This window comes from Lactuca serriola, chromosome 4 (assembly GCF_051521515.1).
Source record: "Lactuca serriola cultivar US96UC23 chromosome 4, Lser_US96UC23_V15, whole genome shotgun sequence".
Lineage (NCBI taxonomy): Eukaryota > Viridiplantae > Streptophyta > Magnoliopsida > Asterales > Asteraceae > Lactuca > Lactuca serriola.
This window is the reverse complement of record NC_136411.1, coordinates 190,526,661-190,551,822: the sequence shown is the minus strand read 5'-3', so window position 1 is coordinate 190,551,822 and position 25,162 is coordinate 190,526,661. Positions and strand designations below refer to the sequence as shown.

Genomic DNA, 25,162 nt, shown 5'->3' with positions numbered 1-25,162 from the left:
TAGAGGGATCAAAGCAATTTCTATGGGCCCCTTGATGATTTAGTGATGACAACCCTAAGTGCTCGGCCGTGCCTGGATAGATTTGATTTGTTCAATTAGTCGGTCGTCATAAATCAGAAATTGGGAAATAACAGATGGACAAAGAGAATGATTATAATCCATGTATCAATCCATATGATATCTAGAATGGAGGAATATATGATCCATTATCTAATGGACACGTCATTAACTAGGTCAAAGTTCGACAACAACTTTTAAGAGCTACGATTGCTAGTCTGGATTTTGGAGTCGTATTTACAATAATAGTTTTAGAATTATCCTAGTGGGAGACTATTGGATTAGATGTCTAAGTCCATAACTATTATTGGTATGTACTTGACCCGAGAGTAGCATGGTCCATTTGGGTTGCATATCATCAGGAAAATGTGTTAGGATGGTCTTTTGAGAAGAGGTTATATATGATTTAATAATATATTATAAGTTCTAATATATTAATATGAAATCATATGATTTAATTAGTATTGATCAAGAATTAGTTTGGAATTAATTTAGTGATCAACAAAGACTAATTAAATCTATGGGGACTAATTATGGTAATTGGTTATATTTATATGTGTTGGGCTTATCATCCATATTGGACTAAGTTTATGTACGGATACATAAACAGTTGGGGCACATGAACCACAGATCATAAACCCATGGGTATGGATTTGGGTTATACCCATGACCCTTGGAATCCTACATATAAATATATGCTCCATAACCTAAAACCACTTACTTCTAGTTCTTGGAGTTTATGGAGGTGTTTTAGTGCATGGAAATTCTCTCTCAAGAGTCACCTTTGTCCTAGGTGTGTTGTGAGCCATTTGAGGCATTCATACTTTTGGTGCTAAGCTCTTAAGGCCAAATACTAAAAGGTTCAAGCTACAACAAAAGGTATATCATCCTAACTAGTATTTTATATTGTTTATGTCAATTGCATACTAGTTATAGGCTTAATGCTTTGGAAACACTATTACATGTATAATTAGAGAAAACATAGATCCAAGACATTTAGGGTTGTATGTGCACCATAGGATGTTGTAGCATAAAAATCCAATAGATGCTCCAAAACCTAGATATGATGAATAACACAAAAAGGTTGAAGCTTAAGGACTTACAAAGAGTCTAGAATATGAATACGAATGGAGGAAGGGATCACTTGTTGACCAAAGCCCTAAATTTTCTTCCTTTTTCCTTCAAAGCCACCAGAAGATTACTAAAATGAGCAGAAGATCACCAAGGAGGATTAGGGTTAGGGTTTTTGGGGCTTGTGTGACAACCGTCAATTTTCGGTCAAGTCAAAGTCAACTAAAGTCAACAAGTCAAACCGGTCAACTCAATTTGCCGTGAGTACTAGAGTTTACGTTACGTAACTTCTAAACAACTCTCTATTCTAATGAGAGATCATAAATCGAAAAGTGCGTTCACCTAGATCTCCTTAACCTAAAACGGTGGTACGTGGAGAGCCAAACCGATAAAACAATGTTACATACTCATCGGGAGTATGCAAGATCCCAAATCAAGGCTTAACGGGGTTTAAGGACCTTGCAGTGCGTAGCCGGACACTCAAAAAAAAAAGGTCACCAATGAAATCTCTCCCACATATCTCTAAGTATGTGAAACCTCTCCCACATATCTCTAAGTATGTGAAACCTCTCCCACATATCTCTAAGTATGTGAAACCTCTCCCACATATCTCTAAGTATGTGAAATCTCTCCCACATATCTCTAAGTATGTGAAACCTCTCCCACATATCTCTAAGTATGTGAAACCTCTCCCACATATCTCTAAGTATGTGAAATCTCTCCCACATATCCCTAAGTATGTGAAATCTCTCCCACATATCCCTAAGTATGTGAAACCTCTCCCACATATCTCTAAGTATGTGAAACCTCTCCCACATATCTCTAAGTATGTGAAATCTCTCCCACATATCTCTTTGTATGAGAAATCTCTCCAAGTATGTCAAACCTCTCCCAAATCTCTCTAAGTATGTCAAATCTTTCCCAAATCTCTCTAAGTATGTCAAATCTCTCCCAAATCTCCCTAAGTATGTGAAATCTGTCCCAAATATCTCTCTGTATGTGAAATCTCTCCAAGTATGTCAAACCTCTCCCAAATCTCTCCAAGTATGTCAAATCTCTCCCAAACCTCTCTAAGTATGTCAAATCTCTCCCAAATCTCCCTAAGTATGTGAAATCTCTCCCAAATATCTCTCTGTATGTGAAATCTCTCCAAGTATGTGAAATCTCTCCCAAATCTCTCTGAGTATGTGGAATCTCTCTCAAATCTCTCTCGAAATCTCTCCCCGACTTTCTATAATCACTCGGGACATTCCGACCCCTGAATTTGGCGAAAATAGCCCAAAAACGGAAGTCTACGCGAAAAACGGACTTAAGGAAACGAACCCTCCAAACCGAAAGTACTATTCATGAACCGAACCGAAAGTACTATTCATGAAGGTCCGAACCGAGAGTACTGTTCATAAATCCGAACCGAGCTGTTGACTTATGAGCCGAACCGAGACTACTGTTCATCCGAGCCGAACCTCACATAGAAGGAAGGTTCGAACCGAAGTTACTGTTCATTACTGTTCACTACAGTTCCTTCGGTTCTGGCTTCCCTTCGGACCGAACCACCCGACTTCGGACCGAGCCTCGGACCAGCCCTCGCTTCGCTTCTTCCTTCTGGCGCGCCTTCACCTCCGAACCGTGCACATCTGACCGAACTTCGGCCTAGGGACCGAACTTCGGCCTAGGTCCGAAGAATCTCGTTGGAAAACTCCTTTTTCACCCCGTTTTTGCGTATTTTTGCGTTCTAAACCCATTTTTAATTATTTTAACATAGGATTTTCACCCAAAACTTTATTTTAAAATATAAGACCCCTAAATTAATGATTTAATCACATTTTAAGGGTAAAATCTTATCCAAATAAGAGTAGGTAAAGTACAAAGGTAGAGTGTTGACTTTACCTTATTTTATGACACAAGCAACCCCATACCCACTCCATGATTAACCCACACTCCTCCCCACCATACCTTGTCACTTCCTTGTACTTTTTACCTCCCTCACAAGCCATCTCCATGTTTTGAGAGCTGGATATTCATCCTCTCTCCTCATTTTCTCTCATTTGTTCTCATTTCACAAGAAGATCAAACTCCTTTCTCTCTCACTTTCTCTCTCTAGAAATCCGAGATTCAAGGGCTGATCTTGAGAGTTTCCTCCACCTTTGGTAAGCATAATCCATTTCCTTTAAGATTATCTCAATTATTTCCACTCAAATCATGAGTATCTTACACAAACTCCATTATATTTGTGTTAGAGCTTCGAATCTTCAAGCGATTCTTCAAGTGTTCTTGGGTTGAACACTTCTCTTCTTCAACACTTATCTACTGAAATCACACAAGGTGAGTTCATACCCCTACATTTTCATGTTTTCTTAAGTTTTTAGGGGGGGAATACAAGTTAAAACACCAAGAACATAACTAAAATTTTCTAACAGCTTTCATCAGAAAAGTTGGACTCCATTCACGGACTGTTTTGGACACCTTAAACATTTTAGTTTTCAAAACTGTTTTAGGTGCATGTAGTTCCACTTCTTAGCTTTAAAATGACTACTTGCACATCTCCATACGATTTTTCTACAAATTATGGTGATTTTTACAAAACTGCCTATCATTTCAAACACCAATCCGGACCAGTCTGTGATTATGGACTTTTTGACCTAAGTTAAAGGTCATTAAAAATCATGATAAAAATTATGAGTAAACTAGACACATTTTGGGAACTCCCAGAATTTACGGATTTAGTTTTCGACTTCGTATGATTTTTCTATGAATTTTCAAAAACAGTGTAGAAAGGCTGAAAATTTGTTAACAGCTTGTAATTTTTACAACACTTTGTATTATGTTGAGCAAAGTGGATAATGTCAAGTTCTAAGTATTGAAGGTGATATGTTGTAAATTTTATCATCATAAACTGAAAATAAGTCATTCATGATAAGATTATTCATTCATTTAGAACACGTATATATATATATATATATATATATATATATATATATATATATATATATATATATATATATATAAACTATAATAAGCATAGTTTAATGGATTTTATAATCCTAACGTTTTTTTCATAAAAGAGTTCTTATATATTACAAACGTTTTAGATAAAACTATAATAGGTATAGTTTTCAATACATCACATAACACACACGTACGAAAAGGGTACATTCATACAGAAAGGTTTTACACTCCCGCATACAACTTGTAAACTTGTTAACCTAGATTGTGAGACATTCTCTTTCCGTACGTCCGAGTGCGGAATATAAAATCTTGTACATTATAATCAAAGTCTCCTGGAGGGAGAACGTGATAGTTGTATATAGATCTATATTGGGTTTGACACCCCACCTTGCTGCTAGCTACAGTTGGACCTGCAGGTCTACGGGTGACAAATGTCATTTCAGTTTTTCGACGCCTGAGAAACGTCGTGGCAGGTTCATTTAGTCTTAAGTATGATTATAGCGGCTCACATAAGGATATAACAATACATAAAGTTTACGGGATTTTTATAAAACTTTAATGGGTTTTATGTCGATTTTAAAATCACTTTTATCTCAATAAGTACCGATATTACTGTCTACATTCGGTTTTTGGTATTTATGACTACACATCATTTGAAACCACATTTATAACTTTAAGTATAGACGATACTTGTTATTTTCTCGGTCCTGAGACTTAGGACTACATATACATTAAGTATTAACAAACATAAAAATTTGCGGGAACATCATTTAATTCAAGTGCGTTTATGTCAATTTAAGCACATTTTATTTTCCTTTAATAAGAAAGGTTACTTATACATTTTGGTCATCGGTTATGAGACTACATTACATAAACTTTATAAAGAAAATATCGGATTTTCTGAATACATATCATATCATTTTTACAAGGAAAACGGTCTATTTCTCCAATAAAATCTCTTATGAACTCACCAACCTTTGTGTTGACACTTTTCAAAACTACTTGTATTCTCAGGAATTCAGTGAAAACAGGAAACCAACAACGTTTTGAGGATGGGACGATAAATCGTCAAACAGTTCATTTTGTTTCATAATGTAATTGATTCGATTCATGTAAACATATACATTGGTGTAACTTTTCCAGTTATATTTATGATGGTTGTATTTACTTTGAGCACTATTATACTCGTTGTTGTGATACTCTACATGAAGTCCTCTACCCTCGAACGTTTCCGCCATCCTTGGTTTGGGGGTGTGACAGATTGGTATCAGAGCATTGTTTATAGTGAACTCAGTATATCGAACCACAAAAGATATACAAACTATAAATGCATTGGGACTAGAGTCTCTGATTTTATGTTTTCAAAATAACTATACTTTTAGAAATAAGTAGTTTCTTATTAAAAGTATACGCGCATGCATACATACTAGGGTCACGTCGTTCTAGAACAAAACAAAAGTAATGATTGTTGGATATCACAGGTAAGCTCGGGGATGTATGGTCAGTCTTGGGATTGGCATAGCCTGATCAACTATGCTCGTCCGAGGAGTGATTAGCACATGCCCAAGAATGGTTGTGATATGGCAACAAGTCTAAAAACTTACCAACACTACCACAATGAAATACCATAGGGGTATTTGGTGTTATTATAATTATTTATCTGAGAACTAAATAGATTTTTATCAATAGGTCAATAATTGCTTAGTGGATACATTAAAATTATATGTAGCTAGGACGTCATAGACTTAGAATCTGTGAATCTTTGCTTTACTTCCTGTTCTCGTTGGATTGGGGTTTAGAGTTAGGGTCGCTTATTTGAAGGTCTATCCTGTCCCAAATACATATGACTAGTATGCACTAAACAGTGTATTGAAGTACCTGATAAAGATCATCTTATAATTATCTAATTAGTACATCTACTTAGTTACTTCTTATATCCCCATTTCTCGCGAAGATATCATGGCTGGATTTCATCTCCACGACGACCCGTACTACCCTAGCCACAACAATACTGAATGGCTCGGAGAGGAGCCAGAGAATGATCACCCAATCCCAGTGGATGGTCACCAAGCTGAAGGCCTTGCTGACGGTTTCGACTCCGAACCTGAAATGGTGAACCTATCCTCGATGACCCGTGTTCCCAATCCCAATCCTCGACCAGCTTTTCAAGGCCCGATGCCTCCTTGGGTAGAGTGCTTGGAAATCTGGAGCGAAGAGCAAGACCAACCTATGTCATTCGATGGAGATCGAAACTTCTGCAACATAAACGAAGGAACCCCAGCAGATAGAATTTTTCCAATCCTGGTCCGTAGAGTTGCCCGAGACGAGATTCAGGGCAGAACAACCCTCCATAGTATCGCAGAGGTTGATGCAAATGCAAGAATACATACAATCCACACCAATCGCCTTGAGCACACTCGTGAAAAGTCTGCGAAAGACTATGAAACCCTGCTGCAAGCACTGGCTGAATCACGAATCGATGTCATAAAACTCCGAGTACGCCAGAGGGTGTACGAAAGGCACATGCCTGTTATGGAGCGGCAGCTAGCTGAACTGAGAGATCACAAGAAAAATGACCGCCGCCAGTAGTAGATACTTTACTTCATTTCATGTTAAAAAAAAAAGGGAATCGTTTTCCCTATCTATGCCCTAGGTGGTATTCCCTATGAAACTATCTTGTACTGTAGGTACCTTTAGTGAGGCCTTTAGGCGGCCAAGACACCCCTGCTTTGATATGATATAAGACCCTCTACAAGGTCAATTTTCCCTAATTTGTTACATCTTAAACATCAATGACGTATCAATCAGCCGAGTTCTGTGTCACCCTTTTGTTCAAACACTCCCATCATGCTGCGATAGGAGCCTGCCTAAAACCCACTCTATTCAAGTTGTAAGACTAGAGTAATCTAGCTCCGGAATCGTTCCTGACCTTCTCTCCAAGGTTGGATCATGTCATTCACCAACCAATGGAACCCGGTTTCAAACAACCAACATCAAAGGATCACCACCTGAACTTACTTCTACTCTGTATTAGGATTGCATCATAGGGATGCAAGTCAAATCTTCGAGAACATGTTCCAATTGGTCATGATGAGGACCTAGCCTGGGTCAACTATAAGGCACCACTTGGGTGCAGAACTACTAAAAATTCATGGGTTTCCATAAAAAGACTCCCGTTATGAATTATTTTCAGAACGCCCCTAACGACCAAATTACGTTACAAATCAATATAAGAAAAAACTTAATTAGAAACTCACGACGTATAGCCATTCTAAAAACTCATTATCATCTCACCCTTAATCATTTTGTTGAGAAGTTCCTTCATCATAGACTCACGGTTGCGATCATACTAGTACTAATGCGCCGGATTCCATCAAAAACTCCCCAGCCAAGCGTGTTTGAACACACGTGATTCTAAGATGGGTAAAGCTTGACGCCCGTATGAAACCTACCCCTACCCACTGCTGTAACCCTAATTCAAGAATGTTAGCGGAAACACTAGGAGTAGTACAGTAATGTGCAAAAATTTATATGCGTTAATATAAATTGTAAGGATGCACTTAAGATAATCATTTCCACTAACGAAGATGTTTTTCATCGTAAAACAGAACTATGTCTTCACCAAGAGGGAACCAACCAACTAGCAAGGTGCCAACTCTGCAGATAGACGCTGCTACTTTTCAGGCTGCAGTCACGGCAGCCGTGGCAGCCGTCATGGCACAGTTCAATGCTAACAACGCCAGCAGAAATGGAAGCGGTGCTGACAATACAGATAACGGTAATATTCAGGAACACCAGCGGGAGTCCGCCAGCAAAAATACCTCAGGTATCAAACCTACGAACAAGAAGAGAAAGTTTTGGAACATGAAAGAGCGCCACCAATCACAAAAATCCATTAAAAGACAACAACCTATGGCCACCCCACCATCACAACAGCAGTCACGACGCATGCCCCGATACTAGCCACAGGATCTACCACCCAAACGTCGGCCAGACCATATGAGGGATCTCTCCCAAAGTGTGCCAAGTGTAGTTTCCATCACACAGGAGCTTGCAGAATCTTAAAATGTGATAACTGCAACAGGAAAGGACATACCACCCGTTTCTGTAAGGTCCTGACCCAGTATCTCCCTTCAATCACCAACACCAGGGCGGACCCAGTATGCTACTCATGCGGTGAAATGGGACACTTCAAGAGAAAGTGTCCAACCAAGAAGAATGACGGAGGAGCCGGAGGAATGTAACAAACGAACCGGCAGGATCAGTAGGAAACCATATTAGGACTTTTTGTAATGTGTCCAACGACAAAAACGTTTAAGTACTATATGTTTGTAATGAAATTGTTATGCTTGCTAAAGTCACCATCTTTCTAAAAGTAGTTAAAATACTCTCTCGTTTAAATCGAACCAAATACATTCATATATGATCTAAAGATCATTACCTCTAAGATGTGATGACTTCGTACATACATCGGGGTTAATTATAATCGAAATACTGAAGTCTTGAAACAAATAATTTCACCCCGACTCCTAATCCGTGTCTAGTAGTAAGAACCGAGTGGGGCCACCTACTCGACGATTCCCCAACATCAGATCACATACGATGTTCATATACCATTCGATCATAGGGAGACCTGTCAGGGGTCATGATGTCAAATATCATTACTAATTCTCGAAACACACCCACCGCCAGTGCTAGACACTGTGGTATAAATCATCTACGATAATGATAACATCAAACAAAGTTTATCACCCTAAAAAGAAACACAAGATACTTTATCACTCCAGTAATCTCTTCTTGCGAATACAGCTTAGCTAGTTTTATCTAAAAAGATATTGCTGTCGTCATCCAATCTTCATTGATATAGCCCTCATCTTCCCAATTTAACATCTACAAAAGGACCTTTCACCTAACCCCTCCAAACATCGAAACCTTCGTCTCTCATAAACATCCAGCTCGAACCTACGGATTATCTTTTGCTATGGAACCCCAAAACACGCATCAGAGGAGTGTTATACTTCCGAAACCTTATCACAAGTGCTTACAGGAGACCCTTGGGAATATCACGCATGTAGCAGACAAGGTCCAAGCACAGAAACTTGGGAAAGATATGGTACGAGTTTTGCCATGAACTTCGGGCCAAGGTTGCCCAGGAGAGCGAGTAAATGTCCTACCATATAAGAAGGCCTAATCGTGTAAACCAAACCCACATGCTTCCTACCGAGCTACAAGAACTCTTAGGTCAAACCTGTCGAACTACTCAACAATAAAATTGAAGAACCAAGCTTTTCACCCTGGAAGGCTCTGTTCTTATTCTTCAAATAGAAAGGCAAATTGCTCATAGTTCCATTAACTCCAGAGGCCCTGACGATATCTCCAGTAGAAACCTTTACTATCTGCCTCACATAAACGAATAGGCCGACCAACCACCAGGAACGAGGTACCCTTTAGGAATCAGACCTGAGATCTGAATATCACCAGTCGCGAGTATTGGATAAGGATGTCCGAGGACAACCCTCCAAATTCGATGCGGACGCTGCAAGTCTATGGTGATACCCCTCGGATAGGACCAACCCGTTCGCAATATTCATAGGGTGTGCCATTCTTACTAGGATCAGTTCATCGTTGTCGTTGTAAGTGACTTGCTTATCTACCCTCGTAGTAAGAAGAATTACTAAGTTATTTGTTATGATTTCCTCACTTATACATTCCCCAGTTATATATAACGAATACCTGGTAGATAATAGCATGTGAGAATTCTAACTTAGTTTCTTTTCCTCGTTGGGATGTGAAACTGAAGTAGAATCACACATTTTACTATCCGCCCAGTATTGGTTATATCATAATGTGTATGAGCTAAGATTTCATGTATAATAACTCATCTCTTAGTCAGAATCAAAATAATGTAGAGCCGACCTTAGTCATTTACCAACTCCTTGCCTAAATTCGAATTTCGGGACGAAATTCCCTCTAACGGGGGGATGATGTGACAACCGTCAATTTTCGGTCAAGTCAAAGTCAATTAAAGTCAACAAGTCAAACCGGTCAACTCAATTTGCCGTGAGTACTAGAGTTTACGTTACGTAACTTCTAAACAACTCTCTATTCTAATGAGAGATCATAAATCGAAAAGTGCGTTCACCTAGATCTCCTTAACCTAAAATGGTGGTACGTGGAGAGCCAAACCGATAAAACAATGTTACATACTCATCGGGAGTATGCAAGATCCCAAATCAAGGCTTAACGGGGGTTTAAGGACCTTGCAGTGCGTAGCCGGACACTCAAAAAAAAAGGTAACCAACGAAATCTCTCCCACATATCTCTAAGTATGTGAAACCTCTCCCACATATCTCTAAGTATGTGAAACCTCTCCCACATATCTCTAAGTATGTGAAATCTCTCCCACATATCTCTAAGTATGTGAAACCTCTCCCACATATCTCTAAGTATGTGAAACCTCTCCCACATATCTCTAAGTATGTGAAATCTCTCCCACATATCTCTAAGTATGTGAAACCTCTCCCACATATCTCTAAGTATGTGAAACCTCTCCCACATATCTCTAAGTATGTGAAATCTCTCCCACATATCTCTAAGTATGTGAAACCTCTCCCACATATCTCTAAGTATGTGAAACCTCTCCCACATATCTCTAAGTATGTGAAATCTCTCCCACATATCCCTAAGTATGTGAAATCTCTCCCACATATCCGTAAGTATGTGAAACCTCTCCCACATATCTCTAAGTATGTGAAACCTCTCCCACATATCTCTAAGTATGAGAAATCTCTCCAAGTATGTCAAACCTCTCCCAAATCTCTCTAAGTATGTCAAATCTCTCCCAAATCTCTCTAAGTATGTCAAATCTCTCCCAAATCTCCCTAAGCATGTGAAATCTCTCCCAAATATCTCTCTGTATGTGAAATCTCTCCAAGTATGTGAAATCTCTCCCAAATCTCTCTGAGTATGTGGAATCTCTCTCAAATCTCTCTCGAAATCTCTCCCCGACTTTCTATAATCACTCGGGACATTCCGACCCCTGAATTTGGCGAAAATAGCCCAAAAACGGAAGTCTACGCGAAAAACGGACTTAAGGAAACGAACCCTCCAAACCGAAAGTACTATTCATGAACCGAACCGAAAGTACTATTCATGAAGGTCCGAACCGAGAGTACTGTTCATAAATCCGTTCATAAATCCGAACCGAGCTGTTGACTTATGAGCCGAACCGAGACTACTGTTCATCCGAGCCGAACCTCACATAGAAGGAAGGTTCGAACCAAAGTTACTGTTCATTACTGTTCACTACAGTTCCTTCGGTTTTGGCTTCCCTTCGGACCGATCCACCCGACTTCGGACCGAGCCTCGGACCAGCCCTCGCTTCGCTTCTTCCTTCTGGCGCGCCTTCACCTCCGAACCGTGCACATCTGACCGAACTTCGGCCTAGGGACCGAACTTTGGCCTAGGTCCGAAGAATCTCGCTGGAAAACTCCTTTTTCACGCCGTTTTTGCGTATTTTTGCGTTCTAAACCCATTTTTAATTATTTTAACATAGGATTTTCACCCAAAACTTTATTTTAAAATATAAGACCCCTAAATTAATGATTTAATCACATTTTAAGGGTAAAATCTTATCCAAATAAGAGTAGGTAAAGTACAAAGGTAGAGTGTTGACTTTACCTTATTTTATGACATAAGCAACCCCATACCCACTCCATGATTAACCCACACTCCTCCCCACCATACCTTGTCACTTCCTTGTACTTTTTACCTCCCTCACAAGCCATCTCCATGTTTTGAGAGCTGGATATTCATCCTCTCTCCTCATTTTCTCTCATTTGTTCTCATTTCACAAGAAGATCAAACTCCTTTCTCTCTCACTTTCTCTCTCTAGAAATCCGAGATTCAAGGGCTGATCTTGAGAGTTTCCTCCACCTTTGGTAAGCATAATCCATTTCCTTTAAGATTATCTCAATTATTTCCACTCAAATCATGAGTATCTTACACAAACTCCATTATATTTGTGTTAGAGCTTCGAATCTTCAAGCGATTCTTCAAGTGTTCTTGGGTTGAACACTTCTCTTCTTCAACACTTATCTACTGAAATCACACAAGGTGAGTTCATACCCCTACATTTTCATGTTTTCTTAAGTTTTTAGGGGGGGAATACAAGTTAAAACACCAAGAACATAACTAAAATTTTCTAACAGCTTTCATCAGAAAAGTTGGACTCCATTCACGGACTGTTTTGGACACCTTAAACATTTTAGTTTTCAAAACTGTTTTAGGTGCATGTAGTTCCACTTCTTAGCTTTAAAATGACTACTTGCACATCTCCATACGATTTTTCTACAAATTATGGTGATTTTACCAAAACTGCCTATCATTTCAAACACCAATCCGGACCAGTCTGTGATTATGGACTTTTTCACCTAAGTTACAGGCCATTAAAAATCATGATTAAAATTATTAGTAAACTAGACACATTTTGGGAACTTCCAGAATTTACGGATTTAGTTTTCGACTTCGTATGATTTTTCTATGAATTTTCAAAAACAGTGTAGAAAGGCTGAAAATTTGTTAACAGCTTGTAATTTTTACAACACTTTGTATTATGTTGAGCAAAGTGGATAATGTCAAGTTCTAAGTATTGAATGTGATATGTTGTAAATTTTATCATCATAAACTGAAAATAAGTCATTCATGATAAGATTATTCATTCATTTAGAACACGTATATATATATATATATATATATATATATATATATATATATATATATATATATATAAACTATAATAAGCATAGTTTAATGGATTTTATAATCCTAACGTTTTTTTTCATAAAAGAGTTCTTATATATTACAAACGTTTTGGATAAAACTATAATAGGTATAGTTTTCAATACATCACATAACACACACGTACGAAAAGGGTACATTCATACAGAAAGGTTTTACACTCCCGCATACAACTTGTAAACTTGTTAACCTAGATTGTGAGACATTCTCTTTCCGTACGTCCGAGTGCGGAATATAAAATCCTGTACGTTATAATCAGAGTCTCCTGGAGGGAGAACGTGATAGTTGTATATAGATCTATATTGGGTTTGACACACCACCTTGCTGCTAGCTACAGTTGGACCTGCAGGTCTATGGGTGACAAATGTCATTTCAGTTTTTCGACGCCTGAGAAACGTCGTGGCAGGTTCATTTAGTCTTAAGTATGATTATAGCGGCTCACATAAGGATATAACAATACATAAAGTTTACGGGATTTTTATAAAACTTTAATGGGTTTTATGTCGATTTTAAAATCACTTTTATCTCAATAAGTACCGATATTACTGTCTACATTCGGTTTTTGGAATTTATGACTACACATCATTTGAAACCACATTTATAACTTTAAGTATAGACGATACTTGTTATTTTCTCGATCCTGAGACTTAGGACTACATATACATTAAGTATTAACAAACATAAAAATTTGCGGGAACATCATTTAATTCAAGTGCGTTTATGTCAATTTAAGCACATTTTATTTTCCTTTAATAAGAAAGGTTACTTATACATTTTGGTCATCGGTTATGAGACTACATTACATAAACTTTATAAAGAAAATATCGGATTTTCTGAATACATATCACATCATTTTTACAAGGAAAACGGTCTATTTCTCCAATAAAATCTCTTATGAACTCACCAACATTTGTGTTGACACTTTTCAAAACTACTTGTATTCTCAGGAATTCAGTGAAAACAGGAAACCAACAACGTTTTGAGGATGGGACGATAAATCGTCAAACAGTTCATTTTGTTTCATAATGTAATTGATTCGATTCATGTAAACATATACATTGGTGTAACTTTTCCAGTTATATTTATGATGGTTGTATTTACTTTGAGCACTATTATACTCGTTGTTGTGATACTCTACATGAAGTCCTCCACCCTCGAACGTTTCCGCCATCCTTGGTTTGGGGGTGTGACAGCTTGAGAGTGATGGAGGCTCAGAATGAACAACCCTAGCCTCCCATTTTCCTTTAAATACCCGGAAAATTAGGGTTTAAGACGTGAGCAATGGCCATGCCATGGCCTTTGCTTGCTAGATTGCGGCAAGTCAAAAGATACCTGCAACCAAAAAATTCCTCGCCACAACGTGGCGATACTTACACATGTTGTGACAACTCCTAAAATCAAATTTTAGTTAAAATAAAATATACCTCAAAACCGGATGCTACAACTCTCCCCCACTTGATATAGACTTCGTCTTCGAAGTCTGCTGCTGAAAATAACTTTGGTTAGTGTTCCATCTCCTCAAGTTCCCAAGTCCACTCTGGGCTTTTCCGGTTCTGCCATTGGACCTTCACCAGGTTCACCACCTTGTTTCTTAGGGCCTTGGTCTTCTTGTCAAGGATCACAACTAGTCTCTCTATGTAGTTCAGGTACTCATCCACCTGAATATCCTCCAACGACACCTCTACAAAATCATCGACCAAACACTTCTGTTATTGAGAGACGTGAAAAATGATGGGAATTTGATTGAGATCCTCCGATAGCTCTAAACGATATTCCACCCTGCCCACTCGGGCGATGACCCTAAATGACTAATTGCCTTAGTTTATAGGCATCTCTAAACGATATTCCTCCGGTAGCTCTAAACGATACGGCCAAAAGTTATGTGTGTGTTTATGAGTGTATTTTTTTTCCTTAATTGCCTTAGTTTATAGGCATCTGAAGATAGATCACATCATAAAAATCGGGCATATGCCCTAGATCGTCTGCGTAGTCTGCTAGTTCAAACTTCCAAATGCAACTCTACATAATGTTATGCTAATGTGGAAATGATACTAAGGTTGGTATAATAGAACATATGTGGGTTTAAACATTAAAGTATAGATATAGTAAGATTTTTATGTTGTTATACAGGTGGAGGCTCCAAAGAAGAAGGTCAAAAAGTAAAACATACTTGTTTCTGAGGTGGTTTATGCCTTATGGAGCAATGCTACCAGCAGATATGCAAAAAGTAGTGGAAAAAGAATTTGAAATGGCATTACAGGACTAAGTGATGGAAGAAACCAAAGACAAAAAGAATGCTGTGAATTCCTATGTTTATGAAATGAACAACATATTTAATTAATTATAAATTTCATTTTGTAGACATGCTAAATCTCAACAACTCTTTTATTTTTCTTCGTAGCTGTATGATAAACAAGATGCTAGTGCGTAATGCCTAATGTTATCCTGCATTGCCTTTCTTTGTTGGTAAGACATTTACATTTCATCAATTCCACATTAGCATTATACACCTGCCAAGAACTACTCATCACTCTCTATGCTATGTTATGCTAATAACTACTAAAACTTGAACCTGATCTTGATTATTCTTTGTTTTTTTTAACAAAATGGTGTATGTGTTTGTTCAATCAACAGTTTTGATTAGATTGGATTGGGTTGGATGTTATATCCTTAAAATGTATTATATATTTATTCATTTTTTTGTTTGTGTGTAGGCTTAGAAGTTCAATTTGGCTTCAATTCAACCCCACCAGATTGTTGTTGGAGCTGCATACCTTGCTGCAAGATCTATAAATATGGATCTTACTACATATCAAAATGTTTGGCAGGAGTTCTACACACCTCCATCTGTACTCACGGGTGTGTATGTAATTTCATATTATTCTTTTGCTCCAATTCCAAATTTCTAAATCTAAAACACATGTAAAATGTTAAGTATTTCCTTGATAAACTTCTAAATGCAACAAAAAACAGCTTAATGTTACATATTTTACTTAATTGTTAATTGATGTATATTTCTTTTGTTTGTTTGGACTAGTCAGGAACAATATAGAACTTGAAACGTAGACACCTCCTCCTTAGCTTCTTCAAATTCTTCCACCAAAGTCAACTGTAAGAGGATCGAATTGCAAATCTGGTGAACCATCTTACAATATATCGGATAAAGCAATTGAAAGTAAGTGAATTTTATATAATTTATTTTATAGCAACCTTTTGTATAACAATAACATGTTTGTTAAATCTTTGTAGATCTTCCCCCGAATTTAAATTTCTTATCAATAACCGGCGACTACTCTGAAGGTGGAGTACTAACAACATCTTATGGTTTCATTGGAGGTCATTAAGGAAAAAGTATATATATATATATATATATATATATATATATATATATATATATATATATATATATATATATATATATATATATCTTCAGTCAATTTGCCCTCTTCTTGTGTTTGTGTTTGTGGGTGGATATTTTTTCCCTTTGGGTAAATGGAGTTAAATTAAAACTAAATTGAGATTTCCTCAATAGAATCATCCTTATTTATGTCCTCTTGGTATTTATTCTTTTGTTTTGCAACTTATTTATTGTTAGAAAAATAACATGTTTCATTGTCTTTCAGGTATCGGGTAGTGGATTTGCACAGTTTCACAACCTGTTTTCTAGAGATGCTTAGACATTATCCATACTCAATAGCTGGCCAAGGTTGTAGATATAAAATTTTATTGTTTTATGAATAACTTATGTCATATACAGTTTCCAGTTGATATGCCATTTGTGATGCCATGCGATCTTTGAAACTCAACTTCTAATTAATTGGTGTATTATTTTGGCAAGTTGATCCTGCCACATGGCCAATAATGATCTCTAGGGCCTGCTTGAAGCATAGGAGATTGCAGTTAAGCATCTAAGACTTCACACCAAGGACTTGATGAATTTAAGCTAGCAATGTTTTACTTGATTTGCACATGAACCCTAAGATATAATACTTTCGCATGGCTAGAACCTTTGGAGGAAACTAGACTTAAGCAAAAGCAAACACACATAGAGTTGTTGGCACATAGTAAGTTAGATAATCCAATTGTATATAAATTATGCTTCTCTTGAGTTCATTATGTTATAACATTTACTCACTATTGGAATAATTATTTGTATTTGACATATTAGTGAAATGAAGTATCTTTGTTATTTATGGTGTTTTATTTTGTAATTTGAGATTTTTAATGTGTTATATAATTTGAAATTACTAAATCTATCAAATATATAAATTTTAAAACATTTAAATTTATGACACGCAAAAATGTGTGTCGCCTTTTTTTATGACAGGGACTTTAATGATACGCAATTCAAGTCGTAAATGTGCATTGTAAGGTTACGACATGCAAATGCATGCCATCTTCTTTATGAAAAGGCCTTATTTAACATGCATTGCGTGTCGTAAGAGCGCATCAGCGTGGCGTCTTTCGTTAGGACAAGACCTTCCTTGACACACATTTGCGTGTTGTCTGAGCGTTTTACGACACGCATTGCGTGTCGTAAAAGGTTGTTTTTCTAGTAGTGTATAAATTCAAAGATCAAAATTCCGAACAATCAAACGTTGAAGATACCAAAAATCAAACAAAAAGGTGGTGAATTCAAAGAAATCAAAAATCAATTATTCAAAGAAGTGAAGAATTCTAAAGAGCTCTATTGTGGTATCAAAAGTTGTAATTTTTTCTAGATTATGTATGCTTGGGTAGATTAACCAAAAATACCTTGAGGTTAACAAAGATTTTTGAGCATTGATTCGGAGGGTTGCAGAAATGAGTGTCGTATAAGCTAAGGAGTGAAGGTTCATAACGATTGTGAGTAGCTAGGATTGGGGAAGTTTTTAGGAACCTTAGACAAAAATATGCGCATTGAGGTCATGGTATAATGGTTGAGTTCAAAATGGATTGTCTTATGTGATATTGGTGATGAAAGTTAGACTTAAAAAATTAGTTTTGCTTAGGGCAAGCAAAAGATAAGTGTGAGGTATTTTGATATGTGCATATCTACATATATATTTTACATCATATCTTAATATTATTAGCTATATTTATGCTTATTATAGAACAAAAGGTACTTATTATGTTTAATATCTGTTATGTAGCATAAAAGACATTCTCGGAATCAATATGGAAGCTGGAGGCAGGAATGAAGAGCTTAGGCAAGAAGAAGACACACGAAGGATGTTGCTGGACAGCTTGACCCCTCCTCAGTATTTTGGCTGTATCTCATGACTCGTAACTCCGATTGACGAGATTTAAAGTTTCTGAAAACTAGATACAATTTTGGACAACTTTCATGTTTTTAGAAAAAGTTGATTCTCGATAACCATGATGTGGTGATCGCACAACGACGTGGTGAATGGAATCTTCGCGATTCTTGACGTTGGCTTGGAGAATACGGGATTAACACGAGGACCACAACGTGGTGCCTTTACCATGTCATGGTGGCCAGATTTTAGGCAAGTATATATATATATATATATATATATATATATATATATATATATATATATATATATATATATATATATATATCCAAATTTTTTGACGAATTGGGGGAATTGGAGGTGACTTTCTAGAGAAGTATTGCGACAAAAACCCTTCTAAGTACCCTTTGGGGTCGATTTTGAAGCTAGGAAGTCGATTAGAGCAAGGATTTGCATCTACACATTCGGTTTGCTTAGTTTAATGATGTTTAGCTTAGTTTACCTTTTGTTTATCTGTTCATCAACTATGGTTATGGGCTAAAACCTTTTCTTTTGATTAGATTAGATGAACTCCTGAATACTATGTGTTGATTTCTTGTTTTATGGATTAATGAAGTTGGTTTTTGCTTTAAATATTGTTTGATAAATCTAAACATAGATTGTTAAATTTTCCATCTTTATTGCCTTGTCTCAGGTTTTGTGTAGTTAAACTGCAGTTAGTTGCATGAACTTGGTTTACGTAGTTGTTTATGACCATTAAATTGCTAGAGCCAGAGATTGACCATATCCTAGTATAGGTGATAAGTTATTTTCTTAACTGTGTTAGAGAGCAGTATTTGATCATAATATTTGCTCGATTACCAGACTTGACCAAAGAATAGTAGTAGGTAGATTATATCACTCATAGTCCAAATTACCTTTAAAATCAATTTAGTGTCCTTAACTTGCATGACATTAGGGTTAAAGTTGTTAAATTGACTTATGCTAGTTAGTCTGACCATGATGACTAGTAACTATTATTTGGTAACACTACTAGAAAAAAGGCGTTTTACGACGCGCAAAATACGACGCTCATTGATCTATGTTACGCAAAGGAGAGTGACATTAGAAAAATTTCATCTCTTCAAAAAATTTAAGGATAGAAGACACGCATTATTGCGCGCCCTTAAATTAGTGTCTAGAAAAACACGGAGGGCACCTATAATAAAATGCGCGTCGTCTAAGGATGTCGCTTTATATTTTTTAATGGAACGCGCGTTCCATCCTTTAATAGTGGGGGAAAGGGGGAAATGAAATTCTGAAAAAATTGAAAACCCCGCCTTCCTTTTTTTCTCCTTTCCCTCTTGCCCAAATTATGAACGCTCCTTCCTTACTGCCGCCTACTTCTTCCCCCACTTACTTCTACCCTCTAGAACCACCATATCTCCCACTCGATGTTAAAATTGTTAGAAAAAACCCTAATTATACTCTCAAGTCTCAATATTAGGAATGTGAATCTTGATTCTCGTTTGTTTCATATTCCCCACAGATAAATCGAAAAACACACAGATGAAGAACCGTGACTTTGCTCCATTAGCTTCCCGATTGCATCTCGTCATCACCTTTGAAACTTCTACGTTAGAGACCCAGGTAATCAATTTAATTTTCATTCCTTCACATATCTTTTTCTAGTTTTGAATGATTTGGCGGTTCTTATGTAAAAATTTGGACTGTATCCTGCAAAAAAATTGGGCATATTTGAATAGAAAGCGGATCTGAATCTAGCACTCTCGATATGATTATCAGGCTCAAAGGAGTGGGGGTCGTTAGGAAGGTCATCATGGGTCGCTAAGGGCGCTAAACACCGCCCGATATCTTCTACCAAAGGGGTCGCCAGCCAAGTCTCGCCAGCAGCTTAACGAGAAGAGAGAGAGAGAGAGAGAGAGAGAGAGGAATAAAGATGTTCAGGCCTTCATAGTGGTAACTTCCATCCCTAAATCGACTTATGTTCTTCTGTTTTTTTACTTCTCGATTTATTATGTTAATCCATTGTGCATCTCTATTGTTTTTGTTTTTGTTCATATTTCAATGAATTATCAACTCCTATACTCCATTTTTGTGATTTATGTGTTTGATTTCTGCAATTTACCTTTGTCTTTCCATGGTGTTTAGACGAACACCAAGTGTTCGATGAAATTCCCTAGATATCATTAAGTCTTTAGCACCTATTACATATGTTTTATGAAGTGAGAAATGCTTCATTTGATAATATTCACTTGTATTTTTATGTTTTTAATAATTTGTGCTCTGTGCCACTATATGACTACATGTGTGATTTAACTATATGCATTCAATTGTGGGTGTTGATGCACTCAATGGTAAGATATTCTTGAAATTTTAATCCATTGTTACATTTTTTCATGTTAATTTAATGGTTGATGGCCAAAGATGTTTTTATTTTGTCAAATTTAGGGCACATCTGGTTTGTGTTTAACCAATGGATGGAATTTAGTTCCATTGCAATCATTTAAAAGACCAAAATACCCCTTTGTTTGTATAACGATTAACCAAAAATCTTAAATTAACTATTTTTTGTGCAAATGATTTTTTAGTCAAAGGCAAATTCGCAAAGAAAAGTTGCAGCTAAGGCACACCACTAAAAGGAGTTGTAGTGATTTTGTGTTTTGAATAATTCTTGATGATGAATTAGTGTGGCCATTGGCCATGTTATATTTTATCTTTTGCTTGTAACTCTTCGATTTTCAACCATGAGAAATGGTAATACGTTTTCTTAGTTTTTTTTTTTCAACCATGAGAATGTATGTTTATTCAAGTATGTTAATTTAATTTGTTCTAAATGGATCCATGACATTGTGAATTTTAGAAATTTTTTATTTTTTTACACGGTAATTTGATATATAAATTGTTTATACATTGATCCCTAAAAATTTGTTCAATACTAGTTCTCGAGAAGTATTTTATTATTGAATCCCCAATATTTTTTATTGAATTTAATTAATAGTTTATAATAATTAATTTTAGATATGAAGAAGCGGAAACATTTGGAAGGAAGGGCTAATGTACAAAAGGCTGCTTTCAGTATGATCTAGAATTCAATGAGCTATAGGTTTGTTATTCTTCAAACTTTGCTTGGTTGAAAATGGTGATCTGTTCTATTATATATATATATATATATATATATATATATATATATATATATATATATATATATATATGTTGCTTATTTGTTAGAAATTTTCTAACAGGGGCAACTGTGTCATTTAACAGAGCTGATGTATTGAGAGAAAACATAGAAGCAGTGTTTGCAGCTTGTGACGCAGCTCATGGAAGATGGGCAAAACTTCTTGGTGTTCGTGCTCTTTTGCATCCAAGACTAAGGCTTCAAGACTTTTTACAAATATATAACATGTCACAATAATTTGTAACTGCAACAGAGAAGGTAAATAACAATTTGTTTGATTAATAATATTATTATTGTTGTTATAGATGACAAAACTAAAAGCAATGCTTGATCAAGAAACATGGGTTGAAGTAGATGTGCCTAATGAATTACAGGGAATTATGGATTCCCTTTCTAGAACAATTGTTCACTATTTCTAAATTCCAATTACTTTGTATGTTTCAGTGGTCTCCTGACAAATCATCCATCTTTGGAAGCTCAGCAGAAGATGGTGTCTTGAACATCTGGGATCACAATAAGGTGTGTCAACTCAACCAAAAACCACTTTTACTTTTATTCCATTTTCCCCTATTCTTTTCTTGCAACAAATTGTTTTTTTTTAATAAAAGGTTTGTTTGTTTGTCTACAGGTTGGTGAACGTTCTGGTCCAGACTCAAAGTTTGCACCTGGCTTATTGTTCAGACACTCTGGACATAGGTATATATATTTAATTTTAATTAATGGTTTTCCTTTTTACAGAAATAAAAAAATAGATAAAAATTGAAACAAGATTATATTGTGCTATGATTGAAGGGATAAGGTGGTTGATTTCCACTGGAACTCGCATGATCCATGGACAATTGTCAGTGTGTCGGATGATGGTGAAAGCACAGGTGGCGGTGGAACTCTACAGGTATGTATATATATCACTTATTTATTATTATTTTAGTTTTTATTAAAATGTTATTTATATTGATTAGTTGAAATGTTTGTTTTTTTTGAATGATGATGTGTGTAGATATGGAGGATGATTGATTTGATTCATAGACCACAGTAAGAGGTGATTAACGAGCTGGAGCAGTTAATCACCTCATCCCTGTTTTTGATGTTGAAGTTATTTCCGAATTTGGGATTTGGAAATTTGATTCGAGTCTATTCAACTTGTGAAGTTTTCTTTAATTTATTTTCTTTTTAAAATTAGTTGCAATGGAGTTTAGATTTTGAATCAATGTTTCATCTGTTTGATAAAAAAATGTTTCTCTAGCTTTCAAGGAATAGATCTGGTACAAGCACTTAAATAATTAGAGAAAAATATGACTACATCCACTAATCCATAGTTTTTTTCAATTTTTCTATGAACGCAATTGGTATGAGACATTTCTTGCGGTTAAGTTTTTTCCATTGCTAACCAATAATTGTGACGTTGAAACCTTATGCTAGTTTCATTTCAAGTGATATAGATTCTGTGAGAAGAAGTTCTTGAGCTAATGGGAGACCAAAGAGTCAACATCCAAAAAGCATATTTATATCTTGCTCTGACCGATTAAATTATTGCTAACACATATTAATTAACTATTGTACGCATATCAAATAATTCTTGAATTGTTGGTTTTTGATTATATGCAGTCAGGTTCTTTTATCTTTTATCCCCCGCTTTAGTAGCCATCTTTGGAAAGCCCTTGTTCTCAAAACAAAACAGGTGATTCTTACAATTGTCAAACTGAATTTTATCTATGGTTCTGGTTGCATAATTATTGTATTCATCATTTTAACTGAGATCTTATTTTACTTTGTCAGGATATGGACATCCAAGATAGAGAACTAGTAAATGACTGGCTCATGATCATAGTTTACAAAGAACGTGGTTTTGGCTGAAAAACATATTACCATGTGGTATGCATCTTCCTTGAAACTTCATGATCTTAGGCCTCTGTGTTTGTTTATTTAAGGTGTTAGCATAAATGGGAAAGCATACTTTTGAATGTCACATTGTTGCCTTCACTTATAATTTGCATAATGTCGATTGTGCTTTAGAATATTATTAATTATACCAGTGGTTCTTTTATTGTGAGGGCATAGCACCACCTGTTTTTGTGTTTCTTTTATTGTGAGGGCAATCCTTAACTATACCAGTGGTTTCGATTATTTTGGTCTCTTAATGGGGTATTTAACCCTTGGCTGGGAATTAAATAGTTAAGTAGATTTTTGTGATGCTTATCTGAACTTGAAGAGTTTTTTCACCTCTTGAGCGTGAGAATAAAGTTTCTACCTGATCCTTTATAGGGGATACTTTTGACTGGTGCAGGGAAACTCTAATGTTACTATGGATTGTCTTAATTGCCTTAGTTTCGACTGATGCAGAGTGTTTGACCAACACTGATGCTAATGCCTAATGCCTAATGCTATACTGCTTTGTCTTTCTTTGTTGGTAAGACATTTGTATGCTAAACCAGATGCTAATGCCTAATGCCTAATGCTATCACTTGTGGTTTAATTCAGATTCTGGGACAAAAAGAGTCATAGCTGGGCTGTTAGTGTTCCTGTTTGTTTTCATTTATGCAGGTAACAATCTTGTAGAAAGGACTTATGAATCAGATGTTAATGGTAACAAGTTTAACACTCGAGTCCATACGATTAGATGTTAATGGTAACAAGTTTAACACATGTGTCTTTGTTATGCATACAGATTAAATGCAATGGATTGTATTTTTTGTATATGGTATTTTATTTAATATTATGCAATGGATTGTATTTTTTGTATATGGTATTTTATTTCTATTATGAGAGATTAAATGCAAATTTAATTTATAAATTAATAAATATATAAATATATATATATATATATATATATTTTTTAAAAAAATTAAAATTACGATACGCAAAAATGTGTGTCGTCTTCATTTATGACATGGCCTTTCTTGACGGAGGCTTCCTTGATACGCATTGCGTGTCATAAACACGTGCGTTGTAAAGTTACGACACGCAAATGTGTGTCGTCTTCCTTTATGACAGGGTCTTCCTTGATACGCATTGCGTGTCATAACCGCGCGTCGTAAATGCACGTCATAAATGTGTGTCGTAAATGCGCGTCGTCTATAGACGACGCACAAAAGCGCGTCGTCTCTCTTTATGACAGGGACTTCCTTGACGCGCATTTGTGCGTCGTCTGAGCGTTTTACGACGCGCAATGAGGGTCGTAAAAGGCTTTTTTTCTAGTAGTGTAACTAGCAGAATTAATCCATTGTCTTGAAATCAACCATAGGAAACAAGAGGAATTTGAAGCTAAACAAAAGTATCCATTATTCTTGATTTGAAATCGTCTTTCTAGTTGTTTACTTTAGTAATTAGTTTGTTGTTTTAATTTAAGTTTTTCTAAACTTGTAAAATCAGATAAACCCCCCCCCCCCATTTTAGTTGTTTTTCTTAGTTTAGCTTTTAGTATTTATTTTATTAATTAGATACCATTCCTTGTGATTGACACCCGACTTACCTAAACTATTCTATAATTCGATTAGGTACACTGTCTAGGTGCATTCTAGCTAGTTAAGTTTGTTAGGTTATTAATTTAAAACTAGATAGGTATAGTCACCCTTTGGAGCAATCATGACATGGGCTGATTTTAAGACCGAGTTCATCAACCAGTTTACCCCTCCTTCAAAAGTGGCAAAGCTTAAGAGAAATATCCAAAATTTTCAACAATTAGAAGGAGAGTCATTATATGAAGCTTCGGAACGTTACAAGATATTTTTACGACATTCCCTCAACAGGACTTCAATGTGCAACAAGAAATATCGATATTTTATGATGGAGTCAATGTGTGCACTCGTCATCTTCTAGACTCGCAAGGGCCCATGACAAAGAAGAATCCGACATCAAATAAAGCTTTAATCGA

The 25,162-nt window shown here is 36.2% G+C and overlaps 1 protein-coding gene across 1 annotated transcript; it reads left to right on the top strand.

Moving 5' to 3' along the window:
* The first annotated feature begins 21,726 nt into the window (after positions 1-21,726).
* On the top strand, positions 21,727-22,349 carry LOC145099079 (WD-40 repeat-containing protein MSI5-like). Its single transcript, XM_079036665.1, has 4 exons — positions 21,727-21,810; positions 21,920-21,987; positions 22,084-22,183; positions 22,289-22,349. The coding sequence occupies exons 1-4, from the start codon at positions 21,727-21,729 to the stop codon at positions 22,325-22,327; spliced, it is 291 nt and encodes a 96-aa protein (XP_078892791.1). The 3' UTR covers positions 22,328-22,349.
* The last annotated feature ends 2,813 nt before the right edge of the window (positions 22,350-25,162 follow it).